Genomic DNA, 25,000 nt, shown 5'->3' on the forward strand with positions numbered 1-25,000 from the left:
CCACTTTTTGGAGATTTGTATTTTTCTCACAAAATTACTGAAGTTGAAGGCTCTTGTTTTGGTCTCAGCAGAAAAATGAGGGAGACTTTGTTTTCCAGTACTTTGGTAAACTAGTAACCGAAGTATGAGCATCATAACAAATAGTCAAGTTATTTAGCCAGAACTATATATATATATACACACACACACTGGCATTTAAGCAAGCACATACATTTCTTTTAATTACTGTGACATTGTGCCATCCCAGTGACACTTAATTAAGTATAAAGAAGCCCATTCATTCCTGTTAGTCTGAAGGCAACCTTCAGTGTAACAGTTAAATGCAGCAGAATTAAAGGTAATGTTTGAATCATGGTTGATGATTTTAACATCCAGGCGATTGTACAACCTGGTTCAGCTACAATTTTGAGCTTTTAAGAGCTGCTCTGGAGAACACGTGAACTGAGGCTTCCTTCCTGTTTAAAAATATTAAAAGAACAGGATGTTCATGACTTTCTATCTCTAATCTGATTGCGGCTGCAACTTCCAGGTTTAGGACCCCTGGTGAAAAGTAATTTTAGTTCTTGTCTAGAACTGCTTGCCTGTTGAATAGATTTCATCTTGTTAATTTGTAGCGATAGTAGGACCAAACTGTTAAAAGCAATTTTCAGTGCTCCCACTAAAGGCACTTTGTATAAAAATATGACTTAGAATGTGTATCTTGGGGATAAATTATAAAAGAATATCTCGTAATTTTCATGATAAAGACCATCATTGGAAGTGCAGTGCCTGTGTAAAGTTTTGAATATTTCTGTAAGAAGAACATAATGTGTGCATCATGGATTACCTGCAAAAGTAATGTATGTTAGCTGAAAATACTGCATTAAATCTATTGCAAGTTAGTGCAGGAATTATTAATTAATATTTAAATTGGTAGATTGGCATGCTATGAATGAAGCCTGCATTTAAACATAATAATGGATACACATTTAATCCTACAATCAAATGGGTTGGGATTTCTGACTGTTAGATACTTGACAGGTCGGTTCTGTATCATTTGGTAGGACTTGTATTGACAGTGAATTTACAGTGGGCTGGTATGTTCTGTAGTTCCTGAGCAGTGCAGTGAAGATATGCATAATGGGAGACATTACTGAACCAATTAGACCCAAGAGACATTTGTAGAGTGCAAACACAGGCACAGAGAATCTAAAGGATTCCAGTGTTAGCTGGCAATAGGAATTCTGGATTATTTTTTTCTTTTTTGCATTGCACTGCCAAACACATTTTATAATTTTCCCTTTAGGAAAATTAGGACAAGGAAGCAACTCTCCAGTCACTGAGTTTGACAACAAAGCACAGTTAAATTCAGTGCAGCTATTACTGTGACTCATTGGCCACTGTGTATTATGATATATTATCAATTTTTATGAATTTAAACGGTGGGGCAATTTCCAAATTGTTTTCAAGATCCTGGGTACTTCAAGTTTTATTACAGTTAAACAACTTAATAGGTGAGTGACAAGGGAACAAATCACAGAATCCTGAATTTATGCTCTTCTAAATTGTTTTTTCTTTCTCCTATATAAATTAGTCCTGAGGCTGACTGCTTCTGGCTAAGTTTTATATTCAAGTAGAGAATGTTGCCTTAATTCTGGAATGGGTATATGGGTATATGTCCTACCTCTTTGATAACCAAAATGTGTAGATGAGATCATATCCACAAAATGTAAACGTTACTAAATTGTTCTGCTCCTTTAGCTTTCTGTAGATTTTGTGGGTAGATGCAGTGATAATGGAATCATCTGAAGTATCTCTTGCATCTTTGCAGGTCTCTGTTCTAGAAATTATGCTCATGTCTTCACAGATTAACTGGGGGACCCCTTGCCTCAAGTACATTTCTTTCCTCCTTTGAGATTGTGAGGTTGTATTTTGTTTTAATCCGAAGCCCCAGCCTAGCAGATAGGTATGCTAGCTTGGAGCTTGCCATCTTGAGGCCCTCACAGCAGCAACTACTGCACTAAGATTTCTTATTTTTTTGTGGTGAGGCTTTAGGACACTGGGCTGTACTGTGCATTTGCTGGTTTTGTGGTTCCTCTTGCTTGTCAGCATAGGCTGCAATTTCACTGTTGTAAAATGGGAGATTAATTTGGTGATCAGCTTTTTAATCTTAGGGGTTTTTTCTGATTGCTTTCTTCACCCCTTGAGGAGTTTTAGGGTGGCACATTTGTGAGAGTGCTCAGTGACCTGGCTTGGAATCCAGCTTAAAAGCAGACTTTGCTGTTATCTTTTTTGCTTATTTTTTCTTTCAAGGTTATTTTTCAGCCAGTGTGGTTCCTCAGTGTGGTATGTTGTGTAGCATCACAGATCATGTCTGGGTTGGAGGGATAAAATGGAAGAACTGAGTAGCTGGAGACATGGGGGAGAATGATGACTAGTTTAGTCAGGACTGTTGCTGAATGTTGAACCACAGCCTTAAGGTATGACTGTGAGGCATGTGGCCGGGTTCCTGTCAGTTTGAAGCTAGTTAACTCGGATATTACTAGCAGCACAGTTGTTGCACCATAGGCTACATCAAAACTTGCCAAACCTGCTTGAGATGTTTGGTTAGTATGGTTATGAGAGTGCTATGCTTAAATTGGTGTCTTGCTGTTTTGGTCCCTCAACTAGCTTGAATATGGCATAGGCACAGGAATACATTTGCCTGAAGTAAGCTAAAATATTTAGTTAGAAGTTCCTTAGCTCTGTCTCAAGTTGAGGTTACATGACATGCTGCCAGTAGAAGACAAGACCGTACTCCAGTTAGTTCCTTTCTTGCACCATTTCAGTTGGTTTTAGAGCTAATTAAACTCAGTCAGTGGAAAACATCCTATGGCCTTTGGGATTTTTGCTGCGCTTGTGGGTTAAAGTGACTCCCAAAGGGGACAAACAAACAGCAGAACAGTATGAAGGTGTTGGGAACTCATGGCTGGCAGCAAGGAAGAAGGGTGCCATCTCGTACAGGCTGACACTGCCTGCCTGGCTGTCACAGGGGAGTGGGCTGCCAGGCTTACGTGTCCCTGTGCAGGGACAGCCAGGTAACACTAAGTTCTTTGTCTACCTGAGCTGTAACCACAGCAATGGTCTCAACATAAAATACTCCTTAGGGGGCAGAACTGCAGCTGGTGAAGAGGAGATTAGGTATTTTGTGTCTGATTTATAATTCTTAGATATGTCAACTAGAGTTTTTAAGCTCTCAGAAATAATTTTGGTCATAACTTAGTTTTTATTTCTTGATAAATAATAGTTCTGTACTACTTTAAAACTGAGAGACCCACTTGTGTGTACGCAATATAAAAATAGTACATGTCCACTTGTTTTCTTGCAGGGACAGGTAAAAATTGTGGTTATATTTTAAAATACTTTTTTCCTTTACAAAAAAGTTTGCCTTGGTTCATATTTCTTTCAGTCTCTCTTTTTCTTCAGTATTCTTCCCCAACATGTTTCCTCAAAAGGCAAAAGTTTGCACCCAAAGGGGAATTTATATTAATAATTTGTTGAAATGTAGTGGTTTTGAGTAGTATGATTTAATAAATGAATATGAGAGTTCAGAAATGCTCACTTCCTTTTCCATTAGATCATGCAGTGTGCCAACACACTGAAGAACTTTTAATAGGTTTTTTTTTCATTTTTTGGTTGAAAATGGGGCTCTAGGAAAAACAATTGTGCAAATGTTAATTCTGTCTTTCTCCATCATTGATCGCTGTGTTTTAGGCAAGTACTGTGTAGTTTCCTAGAGGAAAAAATGAAAATTCATTTTAAATGTTTATTTTGCATGTGGCTTGTTACATCCTTGTTACCAAGAGATGATTAAATATTTGACCACCCATTAGTGTTCTTCTGTAATGTAAAGTCATATTGTGAACTGGTTATTTCATCATTAAACTTTTAGGTTTTGGGGGTGCAGCATAGAAATCTCATGCATGAGTTACATGGCAGAGTAGGTTTTGATATTGCAAACATTTACAGATGGAGCCACCTCATGTGCTTGTATCAAATGCAGTAAATACTTGAATGTAGAAGGTTAAGCAGTTAAAATTGTTCAGATTTGGAGTCACCTGAATTGGGTCAGTAGTGGAAATTATCTTGGATTTATCGTAAGCCTTGCAAACGTGGGTCTGCATTTCAGAAAACCAGCATGCGCTTCCATTGTGGTTCCTGGAAGGTTCTGAACTCCAGAACCAAGGTTGAGACTGAGCTATTTACACAGTCCCAAATGGCAGGGACAGTCTCCTGAAGACAATTGGTTTTAGACTTTATTAGACCCTTACTTTAATTACCACCTTATTACTTGCTCTGCTTCCACAAAAAAGTATTCCATACTGTCATTTTCCCTAAGTAACTGGAAATGTGATTGAAAGGGATGTTTAAAGTGAAACTAATTCAAGATTAAATAGTCACAAATTATATTATTGCTACATGTAAACAAATTACTTGCATATCTGATTTTATTCAGATTATTTTTCAAGTGGTAAATAATGCTTTATCACTTATATAGTGCTCTTACATCTTTAGAGTGCTTTTCTCACATTAATTAATCATCATTAAACACTCTGAGGTGGGTAGGTTAATACTATTATCCCCATTTTGCTGATGAAGAAATGTAGACTGAGAGGTTGTGATTTGCTCAAGGCCATATAGAAGAAATAGAATCAGAGCTGGGATTAGATCTGTGTCCCTAGCTTTTAATTTCAGTAGACCAGCCAGACTGTGAGCCACAGTTTTGAAGAAAATACTCAGGTGTGCATGTGCCAACAGCGCACGTCTGCTTGGCCTGGTAGATGCCTACCTTGCAGTTTGTGTAAGTGGAAGCTTGGCTTTTGTGCCATGCTGCACGTTTCCATGTTCATACCCACAAGTGAGGAAATGCCTTCTCTTTCATTTAGGAGTTCCTAATCTGATGGGGCATTTTTATTTTCATAGTTTTTGTTTAACTTAACTTTCATCTTAAAAATACCAGTTGCTAGTTCTTTAGACTTGAACATAATTATGTGGCTCAGAGACAGCAGGTTTAGCACTGGTACTGGAAACTGTCAGCAGGTGATACCAGTACCAGCTCTGTTCCTTATAATTTTTCACAAGCTGAGACATAAATAAAATTCTGACTTGGCAGCTTGCCTTGTTGCTGTTCAGGGCAATGAGAGACAGAATTACCCGCAGTGTGCTAAAACCCATCACCTTTGTAGGCAATGTCTATCTAGCTGCTTACTAGAGAGAGACATTCACATGTATGCGTTCCACCTTGGAGAACTACCTAAACAGAACAAAGTAGTCTTGGAGTGGAGGGGAGAGGAGACCATTCGTGTACCACCCTGATAATTAGAAGCACCACTGAGAGTTACATTCAGCTGTTAGTAATGGGAGCATGTGCAGAAGCAACAGATAAGGAAAAATGAGGTGGAAGAAAGATGTGCCCTTGTAGACGAGGGGGAGGACCTGCTGGGGAAAGGTGGAGTAATGTGGAACAGGTTAGAGACCCATGGGCATCAATAAGTAAGAATCAGCTCTGTGCTGCCTTCTTACCTGTCTTAGTTCCCTAGGAAACCTTGCAAGTGATTGTAGTGCCTGCCTGCTGAGTTAGGAGATGTGGCTTTGGTTTCTAGCCCTGTTCCTGACTGGTGTTAGTGGTTAAGTTACTCAGCCTGATGAGGTAGTGTTAAGTTTGCTGCAAGAATAGTTTAATAAATATTTGAGTATGCAGATGAGCCATTGATAACTACATGTGTGCAAAAGCTTATACATTTTTATGCTTAAAAAGTGAGAATTTTGAGTTTATTGCTGCCACTTCCACTGCAATGTCTTAAAAGTAACACACAGTTGGTGGCACTGGGTGCCCAGACAAACTGAACTCAAATAAGCAAACAATCAGGTAATTTATTTTATTTACGCTGAGAGGAATTTTCATTCTTTAATTGTAACTCGGGACATAAATTATATATGGAAGATAGACTAATGGGTTTCCAGTGTTTGATTAAAGGCGAGGAATCAAATATTTGTTTATATGTTTATCCATTTGTTTCTTTGCTGTGGTAAGACCAGTTGTTGTCCATACAGTGGGACTGACCTAATAAAGAAAATATGTGTAATTGATCTTCATCTGGTTTTCAATATTTATTTATTTTTTTTTAATTAGAGTTCAGTTCCAAACTGCAGCGTGAAACATTTTTAAAGTGGTATTTTAAGGTGGTCTTAGCACTTCTGTAAGAGGTCTCATTTTATGCTGGCCACTGAGAAGAACAGGTTTGTCAGTTCCACCCTTTACTATCCCTTCGAGAGAGATTATATCAAAGAAGAAGGATTAAATTAAAATTGATTTGTGTTATTGATTTTTTTTTTTTAAATGGGATAAAGGGTGATGGAAGCAGCATATGCACCTGTGCTATTTTACTGATGGGCTATTTTTTAAAAACATAAAAAGCATATATGCCCAATTTACATATTTACTAATTAAAAAAGCTTCCTGGAAACATTAAGTAGACTGTCTTCTGTAACCTTTAACATTGCAGCTAATGGATATAGCTTGGAAATTTTCATAGAAGGTCCTCTAAATAATGTAAATGATTATGAATATGTAACTAGTTAATATGCAGCTACGAAAGGATTATCATGTAGAGGTTAATGAACATGCTGCTCTTACGGTTTTCAGGGCTTTTCTTTTTGTGTTTTTAGCTCACTTCATGCATGGAAAGTCATGTATTGGGAATGGAAAGCTTCCTGGCTTTTCCATCTTCATCTGCAGTGGGACAATTAATATGTAACTTTCTTATAAGATTACCATAAAGATTTTTGTATGCTTAATTATATTGGGTACTTCACAATTGCTACCAAATCTGAAAGAATGAATGAAGGCTGTTGGTAGAAGCTCTGGCTCTTCTTCTTGTTAGGGTTCCATTGTGTGTTAGCATTGTTACCAAACCTTGCTGTGTTGTATGTTTTATAACTTTTTCAGAAACTGGACTCTTAAAATTAGCTTAATATCAATAGTGTTAGTTAAACTTCTTCGTTGATGTCCTGTAGAAGTCTGTATATATACTCTTAAACTTCAAAGTGGTTAGTTTGCACATTAAGGAAAATGTCTGCTAGGCATTTGATTCACAGGAGTTTAAATCAAATGATAAAATCAAACTTTGCTTATTTGAGACGAGATACATGGCAGAATTTCCTGATAGATTATGAAATAGCATAACCACAAATGTAGAGCTGATCTTTTTCATTTAACTACTTTACACCATTTAAAGAATTACTAGCTCACAAAGTAGTCCAATTTTTTCTACTCCTATATGAGTAGGAAGTGCAGGTTCTGAGATCTGTTCTGTAATAGCTGCACATATGCTAACTGAAAAAAAAAAAGTCTTTCATTCTGTTGTTTCGGAAAAAAAAGAAAGAATTATCTGCTCCAGTGATTTCAGTGGTACTTGAATGTATGTTATTGTTTTCTCTGCAAATTTTCTCATTAATTGCATTCAAATGTTAGCATTATTTTGGCTATAGGAAAAACAAAATTTGTAAAAAAAATATAAAAATTGCTTATATTGAGAAGATGTCTAGACATGTTTAATTGCATTAAGGCTTCATTGCATTTCATATAATTGAATGAAATAGTTTGCGTTATAGTTTTGGTAACTATTATTCAGAGATCACACTGTTTCGAAAGACAAAATCTCCATGTAATTATGGCAGAGAAGGTCACAGGTTTCAGCATCTTGTCTGTTTGCTATAGCTACATAGTCTAAAAAATATAGTTAAAAAAGAAAAAAGTATTTAATTTTAGCAATGTGTGTCATTTTGTAAGTTATTTTGGATCACTTGTGAAAGCCTGTGTTATAAAGAAATAAGTGAAATATTCACATTAAAACTTCTCCTTTTTTGACACCCAGAAACAACAGAGGAGAAGCCAGCAGCCTGTAATGGTGTCAAATATTCTGTATTTAAACACCACAAAATTAATTTGTTCTTTTTCAATTAAAAATGGTCAGTGCAACATTTGTTGATGCACTGATAAAGGAAAAAATATTCTTGGTGCTGTGTGGCTCATTTGTTTTTGTTTTTTTAATGAGTGAGTATGGAAGTTACATTGATGTCTTGTTATAATTGATGTTATTTTCTTGTTCTGCAAACATGTGACACTGAAAACAGATCTGCAGATTGCACAAACTACTACTTATCCTTATATTGTGTGTCACCTAATAGTTATGGAGCAGGTATTGTACCAAAATATGAATTGAAAAGCTGTAGTTTTTTCTGTGTTTATCAGTCTGCATTAGTGTGTGACAAAGTGTGCTGCTTAAGATTTACCATTCACATGCCTTTGCACCGACAAATAAAAATGTATATAGAGACACCACCAAATCTGTAAAGCTACTGTTCTAGTTTCTGACGCATTGACATTGCAGCTGTGTGCTTACCCTTCTTTTTTCATAAGTAGTTATCTGTTTTAATGACAGGTGGTCACTAGCTGCCAAGAAAAAATCCAGCACTGGTAAGTGAAAAATGTTTGATTACATGCCTAAAATACTGATGAGTAACCTAGTTATATTTTAGTAAAGTATTGCTATTTATTCTGTTGATAGCTAAATCCTGCTAGCATGTTTTGGGGATTGTAGTTGGTGATAGCTGAGAATTGTTGCAGTGTACTTGCTTTAAAATGCATATATTTTCCACTGGTATCATTACTTTAAATCACAAATACACTGAGCCTTAGTGTTTATACTTCTGTTTTAAATACCCAGCTCATTTGTCATTTTTCCTCAAGTAATCTGGTGGGATGAATGCTGAATTTGCCTGGTTGGTGAAAAGGTACTCCCAGGGTAGAATTAATCACTCTTGTTTTCTTGCTAACTATGGAACAAGTAAGGAAATTCTCCTACCCCACTCCATTTGCTAAAACAATATGAAAGTAATGTTTCCCTGTTTTTTTTCTCCCAGTAAAGTATGTGATAAAGCTTAGTATGTCATGCTTAGAAAAGCGGTTTGTTATGTAAAAAAATTATCTCTGGGCACTTTTTTTCTCTGTTGGCAATCTATGCCTAATAGAAAACATGCTTAGTAAATAATAGTTTTGTGTGGCATCTGAGGAAAATGTACATTTAATGGTGAATGAAATCTTATATTATGAGTTACTGTGAGATATAACAGTTGATCTTACAGATATCAAATTACAATATATCCATGCTGTGTTTACCATGATGTTACTGAGAGAACAACAGGAGCTGTCTTGATTATTGTCTGCAGGGTTATTGCAGAATCACAGCAACTGCCCCTTTAGTGGTGAGATTAAACCTTTGGTTATACACCATCAAGCATATAATATTTTAAATTTATTTTAAGAGGCTTTTTCTTCATGCCTGAAAGATCTCCAAGCAAATAATTTATATTTAGTGTGTATCAAATGTTTTTAGTTTAAATGCACATAGGCTGCAAGCACTGGATAAGAGGAAAAAAAAAATCAAGGCAATCTATACACATCATCATATTAAATTCTGACTATTGGCTTGCAAAAATAATCTAAAACTAATATGTTTCATTTATGTTTAAAATTCAGGGACTGCATTAATTTTCAATAAGGGAAATATTATTGAAGTGTGCCTACTGGTGCTGCTGTGGTGAAGTCAGGCAGAATATGCTCAGCACTCATACTTTCTCAGGAGCTTTGCAGTCAGCATCCATACGAATTTGGTCTCCCATGAAATTGTGCGTGTTCTTTCACTATGAGACGGTATTTTTCAGCAATAAACTAATTGACAGGAAGTCTGAAAATTCAAGTAGATTTTTTAAAGTTTGGAAAGTTGTGACTTCTGTTTCCTCTTACAAAAATGGCTGAAGTTTGTGGAGTGCGGTGGGAGAGTTGGCTGAGGAAGGAATTTCCTGGGTATTTGTTTTTGTGCAAACTCTGGCCATGGCCCTGTAAACTTCTGGGTTTTGGGTGTAGAATGTCAGAAGAAAAACCTAACTTACTGGTATCTTTTATTTAGAAAAGCAGTTTATACAGCATCCATACAATCTTTACTTTACAAAACATTACTTAAAAATTAGTACCCTTATTTAGATCTTGATTGTGCAAGAGTTGAGTACTCTTGTTTCAACTGAGTAATTTGTTCATGTAGGACCTTTTAAGTAGTCAGTGACACAGAAGAATTTTAAATAGAATTGAATGAATAACAATAGAGTTTTTAAAGGGTCAGCTTCAATGGATTTCCATTAAATTATTTTCTTTTTCATTTTTTAGTACAGTTCTTGAAGTATATTTCTAAAGCCATGGAGCCAGTAGTGGGTCTGGTACGGGTATAAACACCTAGACATGCATTTCCTCTGCTAGGGACATGGTCATAGCTGGAGTCCCAATGTTCATCTTCCGCCTTCACTTCCTTCTTCAGTGCTTATCAGGACTGAGCATAGTGCTGGCACACCCCAGAGCCAGTGTCACCATCAGCTATAGGTGAAGAAGGAGATCACCTTCCTTCCTTAAATAATTCTGTTTTAGGCAAATTAATTAAAAGGCTTGATTTTAATTTTATCTCAATGGTCCAGCTCAGGATATGGCTGCACTGTTAAGAGTCCCATGGTGGAGGTCTGGTCAACAAAAGGCAGTAGTCCCACTGAAAAAAGGAACATTCTTTGCTCTGTAAAGCAAAACAGCTTATGTAGCAAGTGAAGTCTCCTCTGCCCTAATCAGATTATTCAGTGACAGGAAAGAGTCAGACCATAAAGGCAGTATCTTCTTTTCAGATTAGTGAAGAAATGTTGAGTGACTTTCAGCCATGAACCAATGGAAATGTTTAATATTGCTGCAAGTGGTGTGGGGATTTTCTTACCATTCTTTTCCCATGAAGTCTTACCTTCCCATTTGAGACACGGGCAAGGCCTTTGGCTTGGGGATTGTGTTTGTTTCTCAGTGGGCAGTTGGGGTGCATCAGTGCCTGTGTCTCAGATACAGATCTCTGTGAGGCAACAGCTGGATTCTGTAAATATCTATAAGTAACTCATTGTTATTGTTGACACCAAGTTGCCATTTTATTGATTCCCCCCAAAAAAACACCCCAGTCAATTTTGTTGGGATTAATGAGTTTGCCCTTCCTCTTTGAAGGCAGTGAATTATATTCTCATTTTGATGCGGACAGTGGACAGAGAAACTTGCCTAAAATGTTTGGGAGAAATCTGCTGTCAAACCAGAGCAGCAGCAAACATCTTTTGCTGATCGGTTATACGGAAGATGGTTTTAATGTTGAAGTGGCATCAAAACCTCAATTTTTTTCAGGACCAGTTCAGCAACTTAAAATATTAAATACTCCAGGTATAAAGTAGGGTGATTACAGCAGAGTTCAGCTGTGGAAGCAAATGAGTCAAAACAGGAGTATCAGATAATTTTTCATAACGAATGCTGAAGAAGATTTTATTCTACCTTTGAATGTAAGAAAATCAGTGATAATATTCTGAGAGTTGTGCTATCAACTATGACATTCATTTTTCAGCACATTTAGAGATTGCTTTCCTGAATCATCCTCAGAAAACCTGTAATTTGCATCTTGGGTCAGTGTTGTGAAGTGTGCTGCTCTGTGCTTTCAGTTGCCTTTTATTGCAGAGTTTACTAGCATATATACGTTTACTGTTTTGAAGTACAAGTAAACAGTAACAAACCTGACATTTATATAACAGCTTCTTCATGCAAGAGTTGATTTCTGACCATCTTCAGAGTGGCAGTGATCCATTAAAAGATTCTTTCCAGCCAAACTGAAGTACTTAAGAATGTTTTCACAAATTTGGGCTGTTTTAGAGGGAGTGCAGGTGTTTGTTTTGCACACAAAGAAAGACCCCTGCAGCAGTTGAAGCTCTGTATCTTACAAAGTCCTCTGAAGAGCCAGGTGTCTGCTCTGGGGAAAATTAGCCTAGTGTCCACCAAGCCATTTCTGTCTTGGGTAGCAACATGTAGCATGAGCCTTATTTACATTTGGAATAGAGAAGCAGAAGGGATGTTCCATGTTGTCCCTTCTCAGGGACTGAAGATGAAACAGAATCCTGGTGGTCAAGCCATCTTTGACTCTTGGTAGGAACACAAAGTTCACCTGAAAATCAGATTTAATTAAAATTTTGCCCATTTATGTCAGCTGAGACCAAAGTAATGAATTATCTGTTACCAGTGATACTTTGAAGAATTTGCCTCTTAAGAAGCATAAACTGAATTTTCAGTTCTTTTTCTAGATACTGATGGTGGTGTAACTGTTGAATATGAGCATGGAGTGAGATATGCCAAATCATAGTGAATGAACTAATTCTTTGCACAATAAAAAATTCAAATTCAGGAAGAGAATTGCACAACCTAAAACAATAATCTATTATTTTAATACATGATATTCTAAAATAATTTAGCTGTTAGATTAGTCACCCCCAAGTTTTCATTTATCTATAAATTGTATATATTTAAGAGTAAAGTATTTTATTTTTCTGTATTTTTGTGTGTTGTGGAATTACTAGCAGAAAAACGTGAACTCTTAAGGTATGAAATTAAATCCACTTGAATTTGTCAACAGGAAGAAGGTAGAGAGTGATTATGAGGCTCTTCAGGAACGGCTCCGAACCTTGCCTGACAAACTGTCCTATGATATCATGGTATGTACTCTGCAGAGTTCACACAAGACAATGGTCTAGAAGTTTTAGTAACTCAGGTATTTGCAGTAGTAGTGAAGTGTTACGTGGGTTGTCATGTGCTTCTTTCTAATGTTACATTTATTATGGTAATAGTTATACCTTTGTTTTTGTTTCTCTTTTCTTGGAATGCATTATAAATTACAGTGTTACTGACAACTGGGAGCTGATGACATAAATGCTAACACAAAACCTGACGTTTTTGATATGTAAATCTATTGTGTAAAAAACCTGCAATTATGACTGAATTACGGTATTTAGTCATTTCCTGAAAAGAAAGTGGCTGTAGTATTTCCTGATTCATGGGAATAAACCCTAGAACATTGTTTTTTTCCATTAAAAAAGTGTTGCTAATTTTTGTTTCACCAATCTTCACACTGACATAGTGATCTTTTCTGGTGCTTTGAATCTTCCATAACAACTGCACAGCTCCTTGTGTAAACTTTACCTTGTTGATTTGACCAAAGTGGCTATTCTCTCATCTTCGAAGGGAGGGAAATTGTGCTGTAAGTAACTGAATGGAAAGTGCCTGACTGCTTTCTTCCTTGGTACCCTGGCTCAGCATGTAGAGTTGAGTTGTTAGTAAGATGGCACTGGAGTACACTTACCATGTGAGAAGAGAGAGTGTTTCCCTTTCCTATGCTAATGATTCAGCTCGGGATTTTGTGTGTTGTCCATTTACCATGTGTATATGTGTGGCCACATCATGTAAGCAAAAAGATCATGCTCCAAAGCATGGAAAAAAACCTTAAACCCTTAAAAAAGCTAGATAAGGCTTATTCTTAGTTAAAGCAGCAATGTCAACTCACATCTGTTATTTTAAATGCATATAAATAGTTCCTATCCTGTTAGCCAAATATTTTCATATGTTTTCAATTTTGCTTTCATCATTTTGGGGGAAGAGTGAACATGCAAATGGTGCATTCTACTACTTGGAAGCCAAGTCAGGATGGATACACATGCAGGAAAAGCACATTCTACATAGTCTTAATGTCAGGATCCTGCCTGCTGGAGAACTGTTTCAAGCATTGGTACCCTCCTGCATACTGAAACTAGGGAAGATGGTTTTCCAGGGAGACAGTCACTGGGCCAAGTCCTTGGCTTCAGCACAAATGCTGTAAGAAAGCAAGTGGCTATCCTGAGGAAATGAAGAAGGCAGCAGAGGAGTAAAATAGAAGACACTGATGCAAACCTGCTGAGATAGATCTCTTTTTACCTGAAAAAAAGAGAAAAAAATGATGTGGATGTGGTTCTTAGCTATTTGTCACCTCTATTTTAAATTTAATTTGACTTAGGTCTCCTAATTTACTTGCAACTGAAGCCCAAAGGCAGCCAGGAAGGTGGCAGTAGGTCTGAGGGCAAGAATCATAGAATGGTTTGGGTTGGAAGGGACCTTTAAGATAATCTAGTTCCAACCCCCCTGCACAGGCAGGGGCACTTCCCACTAGACCAGGTTGCTCAAAGCTCTATTCAACCTGGCCTTGAACACTTCCAGGAAGGGGACATCCACAGCCTCCCTGGGCAACCTGTTGCGGTGTCTCATCACCCTTACAGTCAAGAATTTCTTCTTAATGTCTAATCTAACTCTCCTCTCTTCCACCTTAAAAGTGTTACCCCTTATGCTATCACTATCACTTGTAGAAAGCCCCTCCCCAGCTTTCTTTAGCCCCTTCAGGCACTGGAAGGCTGCTGTGAGGTCTCCTTGGAGCCTTCTCTTCTCCAGGCTGAACAGCCCCAACTCTCTCAGCCTGTCCTTGTAGGAGAGGTGCTCCAGCCCTTTGATCATCTTCAGGGCCCTTTTCTGGACTCATTTCTAGAGCTCTTATGTCCTTCCTGAGTTGAGGGCTCCAGAACTGGATGCAGTACTCCAGGGGGGGTCTCACAAGTATATAGAAGGGCAGAATCACCTCCCTTGACCTGCTGGCCACTCTTCTTTTGATGCAGCTCAGGACAAGGTTGTCTTTCTGTGCAGTGAGTGCACATTGCTGGCTCATTTGAGCTTCTCATCAGCCAGCACCCCCAAGTCCTCCTCAAGGCTGTTCTCAATCCATTCTCCACCAAACTTCTGTTTGGGCTTGGGATTACCCAGCCCAGGTGCAGGACCTTTCACTTGGACTTGTTCAACTTCATGAGGTTGATATGGGCTCACCTCTCAAGCCTGTCAAGGTCCATCCGGATGGCAGGGTCTGATATAGGAAGCGGCTGAGGGTGGCCAAGACTCCTTCTCAGTGATGGGACTTGCCTAAGCACTGTCTGTAATGTGTGGGCTGTGAAAGGTGTCTTAATTCATAAAAACAATGTCCCAAACACTGTAATATGTGTTAGAACATGGGTTTAACACTTTGAGAAGCACCTCTTGAAGTTATAAATCGTCTTTTATCACCAATGTGTTCCTGTTGGAAGGATGTTGGTTTTATGTTTTGTGCCAGTGCCTGGAGAGTCGTTAGGGAACAGGCATTGCTTAGTGGGGCATCATTCCAAGCTCTGCATATAGGTGAATGATAAAGTGACATTAAGCATGGTCAGTGATCCTGCTAGTAGCCCCACAAATTTACACCAACATTATTAGGTACTCTTCTTTGAGTTGACTGTACTTATTCAAGTACTTCAAAAATTTTAGCAAAGCTAATCTTGCTTTTATCAGGAAATTAATGTTAGTCTGTGTATGACATACATGCAGCTCACCTAAGTGATATTTTTATTATCAAGGTTTACATGTTAGGATAAAGTGAATTTGTTTTCCATTTGACCATTCACCAACACTGAAGTTCTATGTCACAAAGCAACTTGTCAAGTTAAATACCACTTTCCTGATTTTGTAAGTATAGTACTAAATTCAAAGGGATCTGGTCATTGAATATTTATGAAGGATTAGTAATTAAATAACTGCTGTAGAATTTTTATTTCTTCAACTCTGTATTTTACTTAAAAAAAACCACCCTACTAAGACATGAATAACTGTCTAGGTTTTATTTTTAATAGTGATTTTCAGCAGTTTCTTCTGTGCCTTTGACAGGTACCTTTTGGGCCTCTTGCCTTCATGCCAGGAAAACTTGTCCACACCAATGAGGTTACTGTTCTGCTTGGGGACAACTGGTTTTCAAAATGCTCAGCGAAGCAGGCTGTTGAGCTGGTTGAGCACAGAAAAAAACGTATGTATGTTTCTTAACATAATTTCATTGTCAAAAGTATGTATCTTTGTATTAATACATGAAATTAGTAGCATCTGCACTATTTTTTTTTCTTTGTGAGCTCATTAACCGAAATCTAATTCAGATGTAAAATCAAGTTAGCACCTTATTTCCCATCTTTGCTTGGTATTTTATTGGATATGCCTAGCCTTTTTAAACATCTAGCCAGAGCTTTTATTTTAACAATACATACTGCAATCCAGGTTTTAATGATCACATTTTTTTCTTTTGTTTATTATGCACAGAAGTAAAAAAATAGAAACCATATCAAACTAACTCGCCGTCACTTTTCTTTAATGTGCAAAATGCTGTATTCTCTTGCAGAAAGTGTACATCACATTGTACTTCTGCACTCAGTTATCTTATTCCCTGTATTCTCTGCCCTTGTTTTGTTTCTTATTTCTTTGCAGCCTTGTTTTCTTTTTTTTTTCCATTGTCCAAATAGTTTTCCAGCTTTCCAGCTTTCTTCTCCCTCTACACATGCTTTACTTGTGCTTGTTGTTGGTTTGTTTGTTTTTTCCTCACAGCTTAGCTGCATTTCTGTCTCCTGTCCTTGGCATTCCTATCCATCAGGATGGAGAGATCCACTGGATTTCCCCAGATCAAGTGCCAGTGGTGACCACCACAGTGGTCTTACATAGCAGCACATCACAGAGGCAGACAGGCAATTCTGGTTTTGCTTCCAGGTCTTTTTAGTTGGTGGCAAGATCTTGGCTTTGGAGAGCCAGGACCACCAGCAAGTGGTGTGCATGGCAGACGTTGGAGCCTCTTTAGTTAAAAGAATGAGACCCTAAAATATTGGATAGAAATGTTAAGGAGGGAAAAGCACAATAAAATGGAAAATTAATTTGTACCTATTGGCCTTTGCTGTTTGCTTCAAATAAGTGTTCAAATACATAGTTTTCATATTGGTTTTACCTGTAATCTGTCTCGTTCCCGAATGGGCGCTCCCTGCGCCTTCACCCTGTGTGCTGGGTTTTGTTTGAGTTCAGCTCTCTATGTTGCTGCCTGCAGCAGAACCTCAGAGGTTCCCTATCTGAATAAGTAAGGGTTTTTTCGTTCTGTGCAAGCGATACTTGTTTAAGAAAAGTAGGGTTTTTTTAAAATAAAAATTATTTTGCTTTATTACTTTAAAATACTCCTGTATGAAGAGCATTGCCAAAAGTATGTAATTTGTATTTTACTTATTATCTTTCTTAATCTGGTTCTCCTTACACAACTCTGCAATTTTCTTTCTTACTGAACTGAATCTACATTATTTATTATGACTCTTGCAATATCTCAGGTCCATATCTTTTTCCTTGATCATCTGATACTTTTTTCAGTGCTGCAGAATATTTTTGTCACTGTTACATTTAGTGAAATAATTTGACCTTTGCACAGTAGAGGTTTGAACATTAAGTAGTCTGCTGGGAGACACACAATAAATGCTGGATTCTTTCCTTTATGATCTTTAAAATACTAAGTCAGAAATATTAATTTTTTAAAAAGCAAAATAGTCATGGATACTGGATAAAAACCCTCCACTCAGCTGATAGTTCACTTCATCTGTGTGATGGCTGCCAGTGGGAGGCTCCAAAACACTGATATTAACTAAAAACTTTAAAGGACTGTTTTTAGTTGTGGATGATAGAAACCATGTTACTACGTAAGACTCTGAAAGAAAATATTTTTTCATAGATAAACTTCTCTGCTTTAAAAAGTACAATTGACTTAAACTCTTTCAATAATTTTAAATCTAAATGCAGGCAACTTAAAGAAGAATATTAGAGATTTTATTACTTTATTGGAATGAAAGTCATGTATGTGGAAGACCTGTAGACCATTCCTATATAATATGAATTGGCCTCTTACGGCGCAAATGTGAAAAACTGATGTTTCCCAAGTACTAGTTTGAAGTCTCTTTTCTGTATTGCACTCTAGTTATTTTCATAGGTATGACTTCTGTTTTCACTGGCATTTTGTGAGCATAGGGGCTTCATAGTGTACAGGGGCATTATCATTATATTGACACAACGTGATTTGATTTTTAGTACATAATCTTTTTGTTTTGGACATAAATTTTGTGAGTAGGTCACACGCACTGAAAAGAGGGCATCTTACTGCAGGGGATTACATTCCAAGCAGTGCCCAATGTCCCATGTGCCAGTCGGAAGGTCCTAACACAGCAGAGCTTTTTTAAGCATGTGCTTAAGGCCAGTGTGTGCTTAAAGGCTTTGGTATATAGGAATTGGGGTCTGAACAAAGCAAAGAAAGACTCGTGCTGAAATTGCTTCCTGAACAGAAAGCTGGCAATATTTGTTAATGGTTTGTTTCTTCAGTGACCTACATTTTTATATCCAATATTACTCTGTTTAATTTAGATGGGTATTTTTTTCATAACTCGCTGGTCAAATCTGTTCAGATAACCAGAATGAAATTAATTAGTATAGCACTAATAATTCAGTGCTTTAACAGAAATTAAGACTTATAAGGAAATAAATACAAGTCATACATTTTCACTGCTTACCATCTCTTGGTGTTTCACTCTCCTGAGTGGTGAGGAGTGGGAGAACATCTGTGCAAGGTTTAAGTTTTCTAGTGGGACTGGCTGTTTGGTAGAAGAGGATAACAGATTCCTGTAACTCACTCACTCAGTGTTTTTTCTTGCTGGTTCTGGGGAGTTTTCTTTATTGCCTTTGACTAGTTTTGCATGGGTCTGCCCGTTGAAGACCTCTGGTCACCAAGGGTGACCCTGTTCACCTTTGAGGACACCACTGCCCTAACAGTTAATTTAATCAAGACTCACAGAGAATTTTCTTGAAGAGTTTGATTCCTTCTGTGTATGTTGAATGCATACAAGAATGGACAATGTGAACTTGCATGCTTAAGCAGTAATAGGGCCCGATAAGCCAAACAGTGTCAGAGAGTGTAAAACCTTGGAAGTTAAGAGGTAGCAGTAAGAATGTACTATATATTAAAGCTTTAAATGCTACTTAGTACTAATTAGGTCATCCTTTTTGTCTTAGTAGTTTTGTTACATTTGCTTTTTAAAGGAGAATGAGAGAAAAAAATGTTTGCTTCTATGGAACAGAGAAGTGCCCAGCCACAGCAGATGAATTTCTTGGTTAAAATTTATTTAAATGAAAGGAATAATTGAAGAGTGACTGTTCTGAATTTTTAAAAGTAAATGGACTTCAACTGTGCATAGCTGTTGAAAGTCCTATTTTGGGGATACATTTTTGTTTTCTTAGCTTTTGACTTCGATGCAAACTGCTCAGCATTGTTATTGGTTTGAAATGTATTTGGTAAAATTTGGGGCAGTCACTCATGTCAAATGTTATCTTTTCATAAAATATTGATCATGTCTTCTTGAATAATATCTGAGTTGCAGTAGATCTTTAATTTGCTGCACATTTTTGTGACATTCTGGATGTTCAGTTCCAAAACTGTTAAAAAAAGTAAATCTCGTGAAGTTTATGGAATTTCCAAGTATATTTTTAATTGTTTTAAATTTGTTGCAGTTTGCTAAGCCAGGTACTACAGATAATGGGAAACACTTTACACATATGTTTGCATGTAAAAATGTGAAGAAATACTGAAGTAGATTAAAGGATATGCACACCAATTTCCATTATAATAAAAGAAATTAGCTTTTTAAGTATGTCACAGTTTAGCACAACAATAATGCAATTGTAGTTTTTCTCTTACAATTATCTTGCTTAAGGTACTTCATAATATTTCTGTTCTCCTCAAGGCAAGACTGTATTGTCTCAGAATTCAAAGAGGGAATAAAGATTCTTTTTGTGGATATGGGATTATATCTTTTTACGTGTTTGTGATGATATAAATTACGTTTTTTCTCTGTATCTGTAATCGCATTAATTCTTTAAGATGGGAAATTTTTCATTACAATAGTCCCTGTGGTAGTTACTATAGAAAGAAATTAAATAGATTTTTCTTGTAAATATTTGTGGATTAATTCAGTATGCTAGGTGTTCCAAGTGTCTAAACACTTAAAAAGGTGGGAAATTAAAACACACACAGAACTAGGAGTGTTTTTATTGTGTTAAAAATGTATTGGATTAAAAAAAAATCCCACTTAAAGGAGAATTGTTGAACTACTTAGCAGCTGTGTCTTCAATATATGTAAGAATACCCTTGCAGTGTCATGCTGCAAATGAATTCATGAAATGAAAATACTGATTACATTAACATACAGTATTGTGATAGTACCCAATTGTAAATTGCAGTATGTAACCTTTAATACAAATATTTGTGTCAATCAAAATTGACCGATAGCTTAGTATACAGGGTTTAAAAGATACCATTGTTTTTAATAAATAAGATGATCCATGCGGATGAGGACCAGTTTGAGTTTGTTCCTTATCAGCATTTCCAGAAAAAAAAGGATATTGTCTCTAAAATATATGATAGGAAGGCTTTCCATTTCCCATCTGTGAATGAGTGAGGCCTTTAGAGGTTTTTGTATTTCATTCAAGGGTGAAAAGAACTTCCTGTATGTTCTAAAGAATGTAACACAAACTCACCTACTCACTTTTTTGGGGGAAAAATGGGGGCAGTGTTACAGAGAACTCAAGCTGTTGCTTTATTTTTTAAAAAAACCTTTTTTTTTTTTTTCCTTCTCCTGTGTGCTGGAGAATTTTCTTTCATTGTGCTTTTCAACTTTTTTTAGTACTATTTTTTGCAATTACCACTTTTGGGTTTGGTAACATCCATCAGTTCCTTCCTTACCCTTGTTGTGTTAGGAGCTGGTTCGGTGCACTGCTAAGTGCTCTAAATTTGTTCTGTAGTTCCCACAAGGTGTTTGTTTTCTCACAGGGCCACAGTCTAGGTATTTTAACCAGAACACAGTGGAAGATAGCAAGGAGAAGAGATTCCATTCTGTAAGTTACATATTGTGATTCAGAGAAGCCCCTACCTTTTTATAACTCTTACTGGGCAACAGAGGAATTGTCTGAATGCCGCCTTCCTTCATTTAGGAGGAATTTAAATGTATTAGTACAATTCTAGCAATAACATAGGTGTGTGAACTTAAAAGAGAAATGTATTAGATTTACTTAGTGCTAAATTATCTATACACATCTGTAGAGAAGAAAATCCAAAGTACTTTGGTTTTGGTACCAAGGAATCATGGAAAACAGAATGAAGGTTGTCTTTAAAAGGTGCAAAGCTACTGCACAAAGAGTTGCATTGCATTCTAAAGAGCTAGTGCAGTTGCTCAAAGGAGCTTATTTCCTAACTTTCCAGTCTTTTATATTATATCCATGAGACTCCCTTGAAGACTGAACCTAGCAAGGTAGAGCAGACTTCAGCTTCATCTCAGTTTGTCCTGTTTCACAAAGTCTGACTTTTCAAAATAGATCAACCTGTTCTCACTATTCTTGTCTGTTCTTACTATTTAAATCGCAGTGTAACACACAGTTTCCAGAAGTAACTAAAATAATGTCTATGATTCACCAAATCCTTATAGACAACACTCCAAGGACATTAATGTCAAACTCAGATAATTAAAATTTGTATCCAGCCAAGCTAATTAACCCATTAAAGCCAAAATGCATAGATGAGAATTTGTGTCAGTTTGACATTAGTGTATCGTCATGTCTTGTAAAATCTGGCTTCGGTGGACTTCATTTCGACAATATGAAATGCATTCTCCAATTATTTTTTTCCTCTACCAGTGTGTGTATAGCAAGCAGAGGGCTGCTGCTTAAAAATAGCTAATCATAGTGTAAGGAAATCCAGGCAAGTCCTTTTAGACTAATAAGGGAGCTGGGAAAGAATGATCTAAATGTAAAGAAATCTCACTGCCTGTAAATATTCAAAGACTGCTGTGCAGAGGAAATCTACATATCCTGATGTTTGATTCAAACACCTTTTCCTTTTGGTTGTCCTGGAAAACAGTCCTAGAGACTCTGGCTTGTCTGTAGTGCTGAATTGTCTTTCCAAGTGGTTTAGTTGAGACATGTAAATAGAACCTACTTGAGTTCACCTGAAAGCCATGTCAGACTTTTCCCAGATTATTGGATGTGACAAAGTTGGACAACAGCCTCTGGTTCAATCCGTCTTAAAAGGCTCTAAGAAGCTTAAACCACAGGGTAGTAAGAGGAGGAGACTATGGAGCCTCTCTTACTCTACTGATATTTTTCTGGGGGTCTCAAAGAATAAAAAAACCCTGTAGTTTGTAAAGTGAATTATTTCTTCTAGATACGGTACATTTTAAAATTCAGGAAATGCTGTTAGAGGATTTTAGGCTGCACAGTGGCAAGTTTAAAACATGAAACCCTGAACTTCCCCTGCAGTTGCCTGCACGGACCCTTTTCCAGGAGACCCCTTCTTCACTGAGGCGCCTGTCATTGGGAAGGGGTCTCCTTTGGCTGATGGGGAGCCGTGGCTCTCTGCTGGCAAGGGAGGCAGAAGCGGCCCAGGGGGCTGGACAGGGATGCCGGGACAGAGCATTGTGGTAATCCCCGCTGTCCGCTGACGTGCTGTGTGGCCCAGGGCAAATCACTTAAACTGTCTGTTTCTTCATCTGTAAAATAGGAGAGAGTAATACTTACCTCCCTCACAGGGCGCTGGGCAGATTAGTTAATGCTTGTACAGCATTTTAAATTAAAATGCGCTGTGTCCTCACCTAACGGAGCAAACCTACGCGCTCCTGTCCGGAAAGCGGCAGCACGGGCTGCTGCTCCTGGAACAGCGTAACCGAGATGGCTGTTGAACAATATTTAGATATACAGGCAATGGCTGAGACACTCCTGGTGGTTAAGAAACAGCTGAGCAACACATTTACTATGAATGTAAAATAAAAGCCTGAGGAAAATGGGTCTCAAGCTAGATGTTTGTGTATATTGAGACTACCTTTAAGAACTGAAAGCACAGACGGGAGCATTTTCTACAAATATGATCACTGCCTCTCTTTGATTTGGACTTTGGAGGGACTTTTCATTACTGGAAAAAGCTGTGGGGGATGTTGATGGGAATGATCTGAAGAATAAAAGCTGCATGCGAGAGGTGATCGCTGCCGTGTCCGCCAGAGGACGAGGTGGCCCTCGGAGGAGTTCTGTGAGGGGAGCAGGACCCCGATTGCGTGTGGAAGGAGCTGTGTCCTCTGAAGGGTGTGTGTTGGCAGCACTCAAGATGTCGAACACTTTTTGGAAGCAATATTTCATCCAGTAGGAAATGGAAATGCAGAGCATTTTTCAGGGGAGAATTATAAATTATTTCTTACCAACAGCTTAAGTAGTGGAGATGAGTGCACATTTGACATGTATGTTGTTGTTTGGTTTAAAGGCTAATTTGTTTGAAATACCCCAAAAGTCTGAGCTCTGTCTTTAGGCTTCTTGTTGGGAAGGATGGACGTTTGCTTGAGTGGTGTTTTCCAAAATGCATAATGCTCTTTCTAAACAATTTACTGGAAGGAATATATTTTCAAGGAATTGTGTTTGATACACTGTGAAATACCAACAGGGAAAAGAGCATACAATACTAAATCTGTTAAAATTAGGATGAGAGTAATTTTGCATGCTTGGTGGTAGTTGTGTTTTGCCTTGGCTGTTTCATGCATAATTCCCTCGTGTCTGCACAGAGGGGAAGTAGAGATCTGATACCTGTTTATAGAAATCTGAGTCACTAAGTAGTGGGGGTTTTTTTGTTAGTACAACTACAAACTAATTTTGTTTACTTAAGTACATTCTGTAGTCTATCTGTGATTATTAATGTATTTTCACACATCCCTATCTGAAAGGCCTGTTGTTACAGTAAATGCAATCTGAAACAATCCTAATGGCATGCCCTAGCCAGAAAGCTGTGGGGAGTAGCTAGGTATGTACTATAACTTTTTAGGATTAGTCCCTAGACCAGAGAGTTACTTGATCAGGTACTAAAGTCAACAGGCAAAAGGAGAGTTAAACAGTAAGAATCCTAAGAAAATAATTTTTCAACTACAGTTTTTTGTGGTTAAGTTTTTCCTCATTACACATGCCTGTCTGTAAAATGGGAATAGCAGGATGCTCTGCCATGCTTGTGTATTGTGAAAATAAGTAATTTAAAGAGTATGAGATTTTTTTACATGGTGGTCATGTGAGTGTCATAGAGAAGCAAAGCCAAGGAAGGATCTAGGTAGATCTGTGAAGTGAGTGACTGCTTAAAAAAGTTTTTTGGAGAGTGACTTTGCTGATCCCATGGATGAGAGGATCTCTTTGCCTCCTTCATCGTATTGTATGAGACATCTTCTTGTATTACTTTAATGATTAAAAAAAAAGAATTTTAAAATAGAAAATCAGCTTACTTCTTCACAAAGGCTTTTAGCTCCTTCAGGGTATATAGGACCAGTAGGTGCAAGGTCTTAGAGATCCTCTGTTGAAACTAATTTATGTGGTAAGTCTTCCCTCCTGAAAATTTGCATTTGTATTAGTTTTGAGTTGAACAAAGAGTGCAAGTCTATTAATATTATTAGTATAAGGCTTTAATTGTGCCCTCTTTCCCCCAATTCTTGAGTCTTAGCAAAGCTGTGTTTCCTTTTCAGGCGGTTATGACCTTCTTCTTTGGCAAATTAGTTTGTTTTTTATGATAACTTTAAGGTAAAAGTGAAACTTAAGTTTTTAATATTTTATAAATTGCTATTGAAAGGATTCATTACTTAATTGGCACGAGGGGATATAGAGCACAGTGTCTCAAATGAACTGATGTCTGAGAACTGTGTAGTTCTTTAAGTAGGTTTGCAAAATTGCAGTAAAGCATAGTTGCCCAGACAGAAGAGCTGTCTTCTGCCGTGTGTTGGAAGTACAGTTATTAGGGCATAAGTATATTTCATGTGTCCATCGTAACACAAATGTTTGACCGCAGCAACAAGAATTAAATTTCAAAGGGTTTTTAGTGGTATGTTTCAAATACCAGTCCTAATTTTGTCACACGAAAACTGACTCTCCACCTGGATGATTTTCATGTAGAAGACTTTTACTCAATAAGGCAATTCTTACTTATTTTTTATTGACCTCAAAAGTCAGCTTTTTGGCTTGTGACATTTGCTGAACAGTTAACTTACCTCCTTGGTTAAGTTTTTGAGAATATTACCAGTAACATTAATGGAGGGCTTTGTGCAGCCTGTTTGCATGGAAGACAATATACATGCTTTCCTTCCCACATATAAG

General features: G+C 37.3%; 1 protein-coding gene across 1 annotated transcript in view; it reads left to right on the plus strand.

The window, feature by feature from the left end:
* The first annotated feature begins 8,210 nt into the window (after positions 1–8,210).
* The window catches only part of URI1 (URI1, prefoldin-like chaperone), a 29,944-nt gene continuing 13,154 nt past the window's right edge, over positions 8,211–25,000 (plus strand). Inside the window, exons 1-4 of the mRNA XM_009997491.1 lie at positions 8,211–8,219; positions 8,463–8,497; positions 12,543–12,621; positions 15,674–15,809. Of these exons, the coding sequence (XP_009995793.1) occupies positions 8,211–8,219; positions 8,463–8,497; positions 12,543–12,621; positions 15,674–15,809 (259 nt within the window). The remainder of the gene's footprint in view (positions 8,220–8,462; positions 8,498–12,542; positions 12,622–15,673; positions 15,810–25,000) is intronic.

This window comes from Chaetura pelagica, unplaced genomic scaffold (assembly GCF_000747805.2).
Source record: "Chaetura pelagica isolate M959 unplaced genomic scaffold, ChaPel_1.0 scaffold425, whole genome shotgun sequence".
NCBI classification, from domain to species: domain Eukaryota; kingdom Metazoa; phylum Chordata; class Aves; order Apodiformes; family Apodidae; genus Chaetura; species Chaetura pelagica.